General features: G+C 34.4%; 1 protein-coding gene across 1 annotated transcript in view; it reads right to left on the bottom strand.

Moving 5' to 3' along the window:
- The window catches only part of LOC127870046 (serine/threonine-protein kinase NLK-like), a 62,366-nt gene that overhangs the window by 17,950 nt on the left and 30,405 nt on the right, over positions 1–14,011 (bottom strand). The window contains exon 4 of the mRNA XM_052412709.1: positions 506–612. Within this exon, the coding sequence (XP_052268669.1) occupies positions 506–612 (107 nt within the window). The remainder of the gene's footprint in view (positions 1–505; positions 613–14,011) is intronic.

The raw sequence follows: 14,011 nt of genomic DNA on the forward strand, positions 1-14,011 counted from the left end.
AATTGAAGGATGTGCCAGCCTGGGCTAGACAGTATGTTTTAGTTGCCAAATTAAGTTGGAACATGGAAGCTTACTTATTCATGACCCTAAATTACAAATCCGATGTGTTCTGAGGAATTCATAACAAGCCTCTAAATTGTAGCCATGCCAGATCGTAGTTGGCTTTCTTTACAATATTTTAATAGATTTGTAAATATACAAACCATACTAGCATCCTATAACAGGCTTAATAATGTACAGGTGTGCCACATGATTAAAATGTTAATTGGATTTATACATCATATACCTTTCAAAGGTTTCCCAGGAATTTATACTTAAATAAATATTTAATATTTACATGTTTACAAGTTTGGTGGAATTATTTGTTATGTAAAGCAATCAAGGCGCTGAAAACTGCAAATCAGCTGAAAGTGGAAGAATCACATCAATTGATAACAGGAATGTTTGGTATATTAAATGTTTGTTACAGATTTAATCACAGAAACAAATCAACATACATGCTTACCTCTGAGTATTTGGTAGAGAAAGACTTTTACATGGTCAGATGTTAATGGCTGTGGAGATACGATGATTTTATGGAGGTCACTTTGCATAAGCGGTGTCAAAACATATCTAGTTCAAGGTCAAGGAAAAGGATTTCTGTTATAATTACTTAAAGCTACAAACTAAAAGAAAAACATCATTAATTCTTGCATGCATTTCCATCATGTTCCCTGATCTATTTTGGTAAATAAAGAGATCAGACAAAGAGTGTGTAACTGAATTATTCTAGAACATGATCGTATACAGTTTTAAACCCCACCTTCCACCATCCACCAATCAATTTTATATGCGCCTCGCTCTGTGAAAAGGGGGTTTAATGCATGTGCCTACAGTGTCGTCCCAGATTGGCCTGTGCAGTCTGCACAGACAAACCAGGGACTACACTTTCCGACTCAACTCGATTTTTGCTCAGAAGAGACTATCTTTAACTGAAAACTAGACATCATCTAGATACAACATCTGACCAAGTTTGGTGAAGATCGGATGAATACTACTTGAACAAGGGCTGTTCGTAAAACATGCATGCCCCCCATATGGGCTGTCCGTTGTAGTGGCAGCCATTGTGTGAATACGATTTTTGTCACTGTGACCTTGACCTTTGACCTAGTGACCTGAAAATCAATAGGGGTCATCTGCGGGTCACGATCAATGTACCCATGAAGTGTCATGATCCTAGGCAAAAGCGTTCTTGAGTTATCATCCGAAAATCATTTTAATATTTCGGGTCACCATGACCTTGACCTTTGACCTTGTGACCTCAAAATCAATAGGGGTCATCTGCAAGTCATGATCAATCTACCTATGAAGTTTCATGATTCTAGGCGTATGCGTTCTTGAGTTATCATCCGAAAAGCAGCCATTGTGTGAATACGATTTTTGTCACTGTGACCTTGACCTTTGACCTAGTGACCTGAAAATCAATAGGGGTCATCTGCGGGTCACGATCAATGTACCTATGAAGTGTCATGATCCTAGGCAAAAGCGTTCTTGAGTTATCATCCGAAAATCATTTTACTATTTTGGGTCACCGTGACCTTGACCTTTGACCTTGTGACCTCAAAATCAATAGGGGTCATCTGCAAGTCATGATCAATCTACCTATGAAGTTTCATGATTCTAGGCGTATGCGTTCTTGAGTTATCATCCGAAAACCATTTTACTATTTTGGGTCACAGTAACCTTGACCTTTGACCAAGTGACCTCAAAATCAATAGGGGTCATCTGCAAGTCATGATCAATCTACCCATGAAGTTTCATGATCCTAGGCGTATGCATTCTTGAGTTATCATTCAAAAACCATTTTACTATTTCGGGTCACCGTGACCTTGACCTTTGACCTAGTGACCTCAAAATCATTAGGGGTCATCTGCGAGTCATGATCAATGTGCCTATGATATTTCATGATCCTAGGCCCAAGCGTTCTTGAGTTATCGTCTGACAACCACCTGGTAGACAGACTGACATTAGCAAAGCAATATACCCCCTCTTCTTCGAAGGGGGGCATAATTAGAGAGCGGACACTTAATACGGACCGACCGACAGACAAGCTCACTCCTATATACCCCCCAAAACTTCTTTTGTGGGGGTATAAATACCATAAAAGCGGAAAGTGTTGTCCCTGATTAGCCTGTGCAGACAGCACATGCTAAAATGGGACGACATTCTACACACATGCATTTAACCCCCTATTCACAGAGCGAGGCGCATATAAGTTTTGAAATTACCAAAATTTCCCCACATCACTAAATATTAGTTACATCCATAAGGCTAAACTCACAACAAATCACTGGTTTCATTAAAAATGTATTTTGCAGCAGCGCAGTATTAAACAAGAGTTCCGCGGTCGGAGATGACCGCATTGAAGCCGGATTTTTGATTTAAATGACAGGAAAGTACCTTTCGTGTTTTTGTCAATGCAATACTTAAATTACTGAAATATTGTTCAAAGGTCAAAATGAAATGTAAGTACTTTTCAAGGCATGAGCAAACCTTGTGTTATGTTTTGAATGCATGCATATACATGAACAACAATAACATTTAAGGTCACAAATATGAACTTGAATTGACAATTAGGAAAGTTTGATCTCAATTTTTTTATTAGCAAATTAGTAACATATTGTTTGAAGTTTCCATCAATTTCATTATTACAAGCATACCAAAGTTATAACATGGAATAAGAACTTTAACATTTTTACCTACCAAAGTTATAAGAACTTTAACATTTTTACATTCAAGGTCACAGTGACCTTGACCTTAGAATGAATGACCTTGAAATGACCAGTGGTCATCTAAGTGTGCTTGCAAACCTTCATGTCAAGTTTGAAGACTCTATGTCCAAGCATACCAAAGTTATAACAATTTTAACATTTTAACATTTAAGGTCACAGTGACCTTGACCTTCAAATGAATGACATTGAAATGACCAGTGGTCATCTTCTAGTACTGGCCAATCTTTATTTCAAGTTTGAAGACTCTAGGTACAAGCATACCAAAGTTATAACATGAAATAAGAACTTTAACATTTTTACATTCAAGGTCACAGTGACCTTGACCTTCAAATGAATGACCTTGAAATGTCCAGTGGTTACTTACTAGTTCTGGCCAACCTTCATGTCAAGTTTCAAGACTCTAGGTCCAAGCATACCAAAGTTATAACAACTTTAACATTTTTACATTCAAGGTCACAGTGACCTTGACCTTCAAATGAATGACCTTGAAATGTCCAGTGGTTACTTACTAGTTCTGGCCAACCTTCATGTCAAGTTTCAAGACTCTAGGTCCAAGCATACCAAAGTTATAACAACTTTAACATTTTTATATTGAAGGTCACAGTGACCTTCACCTTCAAATGAATGACCTTGAAATGACCAGTGGTCATCTGTTAATCCTGGCCAACCTTCATGTCAAGTTTGAAGACTCTAGGTCCAAGCATACCAAAGTTATACCATGAAATAAGAACTTTAACATTTTTACATTCAAGGTCACAGTGACCTTGACCTTCAAATGAATGACCTTGAAATGACCAGTGGTTACTAACTAGTTATGGCCAACCTTCATGTCAAGTTTCAAGACTCTAGGTCCAAGCATACCAAAGTTATAACAACTTTAACATTTTTTATATTGAAGGTCACAGTGACCTTGACCTTCAAATGAATGACCTTGAAATGACCAGTGGTCATCTGTTAATCCTGGCCAACCTTCATGTCAAGTTTGAAGACTCTAGGTCCAAGCATACCAAAGTTATACCATGAAATAAGAACTTTAACATTTTCGAGCACGCCGCCACCCCGCCCGCCCGCCCCGCCCGACAACATCAATCTATAAGCCGAGATTTTTTCGAAAAAAATCCGGCTAAAAACTAACATACACAAGTTGTGTGCCATATGTCCTAACTTGAGTTAATAAGCATACCATGTTAAATGGCAATATTATGTTTTCTTCAGGACATAAAAATCAATCATGACCTAGATACTTGAATTTCCAGTTAACAACCATCAAAGCAATAACATTTGTATTTTGTGATCCCCAACCAACTTATCACATCAACAAACAAACGCAAACTGTTTTTTGTGACATAAAAACAGACAAGAGTTTGTTTATCACATAATTATATATTTGTAACACTGTCAAGATATCAATTCAGGAAGTAAAATTCCCTATTGTTTACAGGCTTTATTATAAAAATTTATATCGAAACAAACATTTTTTTCGTTTTTTTTAACTGGTAACACTTTGCTTTTTTCTCTCTTAAGAATTGAATAATTTAATAGTTATTCCCTTTAACAATATTTAACTTGTAATGACAGTCTGCAATCAGCAGATGACGGGCTTCTTCCAACTAGTGCATGTCTAATGAACACTTCATTATTTACAACATGCACTAGCTATGAAATATATGCACTAAAGGATGAACAAAAACATTGGTTTAACACATTCCTATAGGAATGGGAATCACCCTACAGGAATCAATCAATGCGGATGCTGGGCTGGATTGAAAGAAGTCTGCTCATCTAATTACACACCAAAATGATGCCAGGCCAGAATCAGATATATACAATCATACTTGAAAGTTAGCCACTACAGTTCACAGCTTGCTAGCTTGGGAGTGACAAAAAGCTATTGGCAATATGGTGAAGGCATTACTCAATTGAACCGTGGAGGTTTTTTATGCCCTACCCCATTTCTAAATTATGGTAACAGACAACATGTCAGTCAGTTCAAATAGATCATACTGTGGATTGTAGGGTCACAACTGGCTGACTCTTGCATTCATGAAAAAACATCAGTGTGCAAAATAAAAAACTGTCAATGTCATCATGATATGATTATAATGACAAGCACATGTTTATAAGTCTTGTGTATGAGCTGATGTAATCATATGAAGCATTGTCATTACATAATGGGATGACACCGACTGACAGTTGGTAGCAAATTGAAATCTGGCGTTGAGGCCTGTATTATAAATAACAGATCTTTGTGTGATAGCAGCAAACACTACCTAACAACTTCTAAATTAAAATGTATAACTATAACAATATTCAATAGTGCTGCAACAATACGCCAAAAAGTGTATTGCAATATATTGTCAGTTCAAAAACCCGTATTGCAATATATCACAATATATTTCTAACTTGTACCAGAATTATAACTTGCCAATAACCCGATAATCCCGTATATTCCAGTTTTAAAGCAAACTGGTAAGTATTTACTATAAAAGTGCTCAAGAATAACAAGAAACACAAACATTCGCCAATTGTCTTAAGTATTAAATACATTTTGGCATTTGTTACTTTTCAAAGATGTGAACACGCCAAAATCGCCTGACGTGATGTTCCCATTTTTATACAACACAAAATACACCCACACTTTCCATGCAACGTTCTTCATGTCTGCATAATTTTCACCACTTTTTATTGAGACAAAGGATTATGCACTTTTTATTTTATAATTTTTATGCTCCCCGAAATATTTTCAGTGGAGCATATAGTTGCTAGTTTGTAGTTCCTTACTTCCTTCCCTTCTTCCGTCACACTTTTGTTACCGTTTCTCATAGCACCTTCAATACTTTACCGATCTCTTTCATATTTGGCTTTTGTGAAATTCTTAAATTACTTCCATATTTTCAAAAAGAATTCTTAACTCTGAAATTTTATTTTTAACGTTACTACTAAGTTTTATAAATAATTTTTATTTTTTCTAAATGACCTACAAATAAATAATAATGGTTATTTTCATGCAAAAAAAATCAAAATAAACATACTAGCAACTTTATTTATACGAGTTCAACAGTGTCTTTTCAGTATTATACAATTTTATTTTTCCAATACCTTCATTTGCCCAAACTGTGCTTAGATTGCATGCCTTAGATGAATTTTTACATATTTCACATTTAAAACGGGTCTCCCCTTCAATCTTTTCAACAATTAGCCACGGGACTTGTCCCTTCCACTTGTTCAATATTTTTTGTGTGTTTAAGTTTGGACCCGTCGTGTCGCGTTTTTGTTTAGCTTTTCCGACTGTGTCGGCAACTGAACATACAACATCGTATAAGATCTTTTCTATAATGTCTTTCTAAACATTTAACTTCGGCTCACTTTGCGTACAATATGTTAAAAGCGTGTTTTTGGACGCTTTGCAGTTTTTTAGGACGCTCTCTAGGCGCCGCCATTGTTTTGTGACAGATAGACTGTATACGCCGCTTTTATTGGAAAAAATGCGCGTTGTTAAACAAACCCGATAACCATTCTATATAAGCACCGCAAAGATCTTTAATACGCGAAAAGAACTCAATAAAAATCGATACGAACCGATGTAAAAATAATATTCGTAACTTGATTTTGTAATTCTAATGGTACGACAAGATTTTAAAATAAATACATAATGGACTTGAAAATAATTCGTAATTACGAAAATACGACCCTTATCTGGAGCTCTGATGTAGGTACCTTGCATGGACCTCTACATTTGAATAGGTTTGAGGTCACTGGGGTCAAGGTCAAGGTCACTGAGGCTAATAATATATTTTTCCGTCACACTTTTGTTTCAGTTTCTCATAGCACCTTCAATTCTTTACCGATCTCTTTCATATTTGGCATGATAATACTTTGCATGGACCTCTACCTTTTGATGAGGTTTGAGGTCACTGTGGTCAAGGTCACTGAGGCTAATAATAGATTTTTCTGTCACACTTTTGTTAGTTACTCATAGCACCTTCAATTCTTTACCGATCTCTTTCATATTTGACATGTACGTACCTTGCATGGACCTCTACCTTTTGACGAGGTTTGAGGTCACTGGGGTCAAGGTCAAGGTCACTGAGGCTAATAATAGATTTTTCCATCACACTTTTGTTACAGTTTCTCTTAGCACCTTCAATACTTGACCGATCTCTTTCATATTTGGCATGTACGTACCTTGCATTGCCTCTACCTTTTGATGAGGTTTGAGGTCACTGGGGTCAAGGTCACTGAGGCTAATAATAGATTTTTCTGTCACTCGTGTTACAGTTTCTCGTAGCACCTTCAATTCTTTAAAAGTCTCTTTCATGTTTGGCATGTACGTACCTTGCATGGACCTCTACCTTTTGATGAGGTTTGAGGTCACTGGGGTCAAGGTCACCGAGGCTTATAATAGATTTTTCTGTCACACTTTTGTTACAGTTTCTCATAGCACCTTCAATTCTTTACCGATCTCTTTCATATTTGACATGTTCGTACCTTGCATGGACCTCTACCTTTTTATGAAGGTTTTAGGTCACTGGGGTCAAGGTCAAGGTCACTGGGGCTGACAATAGATTTTTCTGTCACACTTTTGTTACAGTTTCTCATAGCACCTTCAATTCTTTATCGATTTCTTTCATATTTGGCATGTACGCACCTTGGATGGACCTCTACTTTTTGACGAGGTTTGAGGTCCTTGGGGTCAAGGTCAAGGTCACCAAGGCTAATAATAGATTGTTTAGGGTGGTTATTAACACAAAGATTGACAAAGCGCATCATCTGGGAGCATCCTTCAATTTCACTGATATTCTTGTTTATTGTTGCATAAGCATTAAAATTCGGAAGCGTGTTCCCAAAATTCTGATTACAAATTTAATATTGCTCATTTCAGAATGGAACGAAACATTAACAGTTGTGCGTTATTTATTCAATGATAATTTGTTCAAAAGCATCAAACAAATTCTCCCATGTAACAACGCTACTCCGTATACAAGACTTTTTAAAATGCTATTTTTACGTAACAATTTATTTTTACTAAACACCGCTTTGTTTTGTTTACCTTCCATATCATTATTATTGATGGCTTTTCTGGACGAAATGTGGATGAATTTTTGTAAAATTTTCGTACCGGTATGATGAAAATCGTATCGCAATACAATATGCGGATTGCGTATTGCGATATATACCGATATACCGGTATATTGTTGCAGCACTAATATTCAATAAATTAGCAGACAACAACATTATCTCATTCCAAACAAAGTATATAACATATACAGACATTAGTCCCACTGACTACACCACAACTGAAATCTAAAACTCCACAATTACAGAAACTGATCAATGGCCACCCTGTTTTCAAAAGTGGAGCTATAATGACGTCCCTAAGCTGTTTCCCATGAACAGAATCATTAACCCTTTACCACTTAGATACGTATTTAAACCTTTACAACTCAGATACGTATTTAACCCTTTACCACTTAGATACGTATTTAACCCTTTATCACTTAGGCCACAACAAATTGATGATTTGTTCTACGGATTTTTTGCTTCCCAAAAATGGACGAGCGAACGAGGGAAATAAAAATAAATATATTTTTATTTTATTTTTTGTTAAATCACAGGCGAGCGAAATATAAAAAACACATTATGTATTGTCAATGTAAATTGATATATTTTGCCAAACAAATGCATGATATCTGCAAAATACCAGTACAAGATCATTTAGAAGTAATAATTGAGTTTAAGCTCTTATCAAATGTTTGTAAAAATAAATAAAAACAGTCTCTAATAGCTGTTCTGCTTACTCACATTAGGTAGTTATTACTTAAATTTAACATTGTACATGTAGGTTTCATTATCAAAGTTATATAAGAAGCTCAGTATTCTGTCAATGATGGTTTAATAACATGACACAATAAATAATACAATAAATATCAAGCATAAGCAGTGATTTTTCTTCGCGTCATATTTTACAGCATGTGCCTTTTTGATTGGGGATAACGTGCGTTAAACCATGAAATTGAGAATATTGAATCATTATTATTATAGATAACAGTATACCAATTGTTAATAAGTGCATGTTTAACTGCTTTCTAAAATGTATATTATAAAGTGCTAGGGCATTAAACTGCTGTATGATAAACTCAATCAACCAATTGAGTTTATTTAACAAAATTGACATATTTTTTGGAAATGTTGGCGAGACTTATAAGAATAAAAGTTACTTTTTGAGAAACAGCTTTATTACAATTTTCAATTTGGACACAGCCTATACGAGTCTGTAATTTGGGGCAAAAACACTGATACAAAATATCTCAAATTTGTATTAGTTCTAAATATCATAGGTTATGGTATTATACAATACTAAATGCATTACTTTCGCTATTTTAGCACTGTTAAAATTAGAAATGAGAAGTTTAAGTTTTGTAAAGTAAAAAAAACATAACTTCCTAATGAAAGAAAAATAAGAAATGGGTAGTTAAAGTTTTGTATCTTAATATAAAAAAAGTCAATCAAATGCCAGTAAAGTTGTTTAGGTCCAGAAAGTTTCTTCACTTTCTTACTTATGTTAAATTCATGTTTTAGGGGCATAATGTACACCTTGCACTTAGCCATCAACAGTTTGAACTAGTAGATAGGTGGCTCGTACAATTTATATTATACTCGACATTTTTTCGTCCAGTTCAACACTCCTTTTCACATCCTGATGTAGATGCGGTTGAAATTATAAAATAACTCAAATCATCTTTGATGCAATGACTAATTGCCCCGTGGGAAAATTAACATTTCCATTTGTGTCTTTTGCCGACATGACAAGACAGACAAACGCTGCCATTTGTTTTAACCATAAACCAATCTAATAACGCTGTGTTATAACACTCTAGGCCTATGTCGTAAAATACGTAGGCTAAATAAAACTAAATCATTTAATAAATAGGTGCGCAGCAAATTTTTTGCTGCGGGCGCAAAATAAAAATTAAAATATTTTTATTCGGTTTTAAGATTTTTAGGTGCGGCGAATCTATCGAACATTTAATCAATTTGTTGTGGCCTTAGATACTAAACTTGAAAACCATTTAAGCCATGTCACAATGTACCCACTTTTGACCAAAATATTACATAATCAAAAACAATTCAACAATTAAATGTATTGTAGATGGCCCAAAAGTATTCAATGGAGTTACATAGGGTGAAAATCCTATATAAATAGAAGAATTAACAAGGTTTTTGCAATAGCTGCCGTCAACATGTTATTTAATAACATGTTTTTGTGTACAAACAATATCAAATTTAAAAAAAAGCGAAAAATAAAAGTTGCTTCGACTTAAAGCCAGTAAATTTCTTTCATAAAAAAAGTCACTTCAAGTCCTATGCAGTTGATAATTTATATTTTATCTAACGTTTTAAATGCATTAAACACTGAATAAACATATATGATGCCTTGTTATTAATATATAAAATGCTCTTTTGCAGTGTGGTAAAAAAATCTTTGTTTTTAATAAGAAATCAAGCACAGAGTACGAAGTATATTTGAAGAAGTTGAATATGAAGGTGTCATTCCTAAAAGATTATAACATCTATACAGTTTACAAGCTATAGCCTATAACAATGAAGTACACTGGAGTATTACACACTAATTGCTTATATTTACCACTGAGGGTCCATTAATTTAACAAAGCTTTCTTTTCTCTTGTCTCAATATAATCAAGAGAATATTACCAAGAAACATGAGAAAACAGGTTTTCAATATTTTAGATATTAGAACATGAGTTTACATGCCCAAATGCAATCCCAAGCTGGATCTTAATGTAAGCTTCCTACATACAAAATTTCAGTACAACATCTCCATTGGAACTCAGCAGTAATTGAAGGGAAACTAGTGAGTAATGGTGACCTTGAATCGACTGGTACCAAATACAATATAAAGCTTGTGCTCTATGTAAACTTTCTATATCCTAATTGTCACAAAGACCATCAAAGCAAATAAACTCAATATCATCCATAAACACACCTGTTTAAGCCTCCCAACCGCCCGCCCATCACACACCAAAGTAATAACCAGGATGTTTACCCTTGTTGAAAACATAGTTAATAAATAGCTTTTCTGAAGTCAAACTAAAATAAATACAAGACATTAAGCAGAAACTTCTTTAATATTAAAACATACTAGTTTCCAGCATGTTGAACTTCAGATAATGTATTATTTAATCAACAAAAAGAGCTCTAAGAGATACAGCATTATTATCTCCTGCTTGGAAGGCCATCAGCCTTATAATACAGATATCATATTAATCAGGTTGTTATAATGATACCCTCATGAAAGTGGGTCACTCTGCCAAACCTGTCTTTTTCATCCACTAAGAAATACTTCAAAATAATTAAGCCAGTGGTGGCAAAAAAGACTTCAATAATTCTATTTCCCCAACTTCCAATATTTTGTGGTCTTTGTATCCACTTACGTGGGGTTAATTTGTCAATAATGTCTGGTATGCTATGAATCATGTCAAGTTGGTGGCACAAAGGAGTAAACAGGGGAGCTAAATATGAACAACTTTTTCTTTCAAAACAAAGGAACAAAGACATTGTGTCTGAATGTAAAAATAAATCACGCAAAACTGATAGGAGACTCAGTAGGATGTGGTGGAAATCATGTAAACAGGATTTCATAGCGCAGGAGATAAAATGAATGTTAGACACCTATTTCCTTTATTACAAAGAACAAAAGTAAATAGTGTACACTTGATGGGGAAAATAAAACTAACCAATCAAAAATCTGTTTCCTTAAAAATTTGAAACCACTCTCATGAACAAGAGGGCCATGGGCCCTAAGGCGCTCACCTGAGACCCAAAGGAACTAAACTATTCTGGGAAGGTGGAGTTCAAAATAATAAAAGTACTTCATACAGACGGGCGTACATACTTAAAGGCTCTATAAAGGTGAAGATCCGTAATTACTTACCGATTTTTTAATATTTTTTTCATATTTTATTTATAAAGGTTATCAAAAAACAATATATATATGATATTGGACACTACAATAAAAAATGAGAAATACAACTTGTTTTGAGCTCAAAATAAAGTGTCCTCCAAGTCAATTGTGTTTACAAACAATCAGTTTATTTACATCGCTGTTTACTCGGAAAAGAGAAAGTGAAGGTGACTCAGGTGACCAAAAAAATAACGATGATTTTCAACGTTTTCCGGTATCATTCACAAAGTAGGTCTTTTCTAAATGGTTAAAACGTTTGTAGTGATCTAATAAGTTACTTTCTGCTGGTTAAAAGTTGTTTAAAATAGAATTAAAATTTAATTTTCTTTCGGCTATTTTTAGCATATGTCACCGCTCTGAGGCTACACATCACGTTAGTTGCAAAAATGTAAACATTTCTTCCAATTATGAAACGGGTTTATCTTCCATAATTCTTGACAACGTTGTACCTAAGCTGTTTTATTAGCAGTTTTTATGCAAGAGTAACTGAAATCTGGTAAAAATCAGACCGGTTGATATGCATAATAATTGGATTTGTCACCTTTATAGAGCCTTAAACTTGCGCTTTATAGTTCGATTATTTAGTGTAAAATCTTCAAAAGAGGCCGAGTGCTGAGCAGACAGGCGGTAGTACAGACTAAGTGTGCTCTATTATTAAAATGCGTTATCACTGTTTTTCCATTCAAAGTTATTTAGAACAATGATACTCTGATTTTCAAGTAATACTGCATTTCACATATCATACATGACGTATGTCTGTATATAAAATTATTTAGAATAATGGTATTTCTGACTTTCACATAATACTGTATTTCACATATCATCCATGTAGGCCTACATGACTTTTGTATATCAATCTGTATTTATGATTTAAAATGAAATTTCATACTTCATTTAAGAGTTAATTTTTGTTAATTATTCACATTTGTAAGTGTTGTTTGTAAACAATTCCTCTACGCTTCTACTCTTTATTTACAACCAATGCAAAACTAAAATGCATTTTAATTGTGAAATTTATTCTCAAATACAAGCTGCATTTAATATCATAAGTATCGCAAATAGTTGGTTTTAAGTACATTTTCTCTATCTCTTTAATTCTTGAACAAAGTATATCTGTGATATGAATTGTGTACATGTAGACACGATAGTTTTTTGTCGATAAATGTTCAACAGTAAAGTTGGAGAATATTTCAATCTATTTTTTATTGATCAATATAATTGAATTTTGACAACAGTTGTTGCCTAAGCTGTAAAGGATATTTTTACGTACATATCTCTACTTTTTCTTCTTGATATTCATAATATACACTGGGACTTTGTGATAGTTAGGCCACGACTTTTATATTTCTTGGTTTACAAAACCGCCGACCCTAATTTTTGGAAAAAGGGAAAAAAAATAAAATCGGAAAATCGTCTTTTTTTTAAATATTTTATTCCCGACCGCACTGCAAAACGAGCGAAACGAGAAAAAAAAAACGATCCGGTTTGAGTACGGTTGCGAATAAAATCAAGTAAGTACAATCAACGATTGGTTCACATATATTGCAGAGATCGGGATATTTTTCAATGTGACACATTATGTACCAGTCCTTTTATGGGCACTTCTCAAAATTTATTTCGGGTAAAAATTACAGACAATAAGAAAATCAGCGTCAGTAAAATGTCGACCCCATCAAAATTTATTTCCGAGTCTGTGACGCAACTATATTGTTTAACATGTTAATTATATTAAACAAACCCGATATTATAGTAGATAAAAAAGTATTTGATAATTAGTATAAATAATCCAATAAAACACTGCCATTATTTACGATATATGTGTTTAGGAATTTTGTAAACACGTCCGCCATAGTTTATAGGAACTGTACAGAAAGTTTGGAAATCGGAACAAATCGGTATATCTCGGAAAATCATTGATAAATGTATTATTTTGTCGTTTCAATGCTTAGGGCCGAGTAATTTCGGCAAATCGGAACTCAACTTGCGTAAAACACTAGCTCAATTAACCATTAAACTCCGCCTCCGTTCTCGGCAAAAGATTCGAAGGCGGAGCTATGCACGTGCTTTTATTAAATTGGAGGATTGCAATTGAGAAACAAACACACGATTGGTTCGGCATGTTGATTGCTAGACAAAGGAAGCCAATTTTTTCGGCGCGAAATTTGTCGCTTTATTGCTTCCGACAGAAAGCGGCTTTCCTTTGATGACGTCAAACTGTCAATTCACACAGACTGCACATTTTCGGAAGACTTTAACT

Source organism: Dreissena polymorpha, chromosome 1 (genome assembly GCF_020536995.1).
Source record: "Dreissena polymorpha isolate Duluth1 chromosome 1, UMN_Dpol_1.0, whole genome shotgun sequence".
Taxonomy (NCBI): Eukaryota; Metazoa; Mollusca; class Bivalvia; order Myida; family Dreissenidae; genus Dreissena; species Dreissena polymorpha.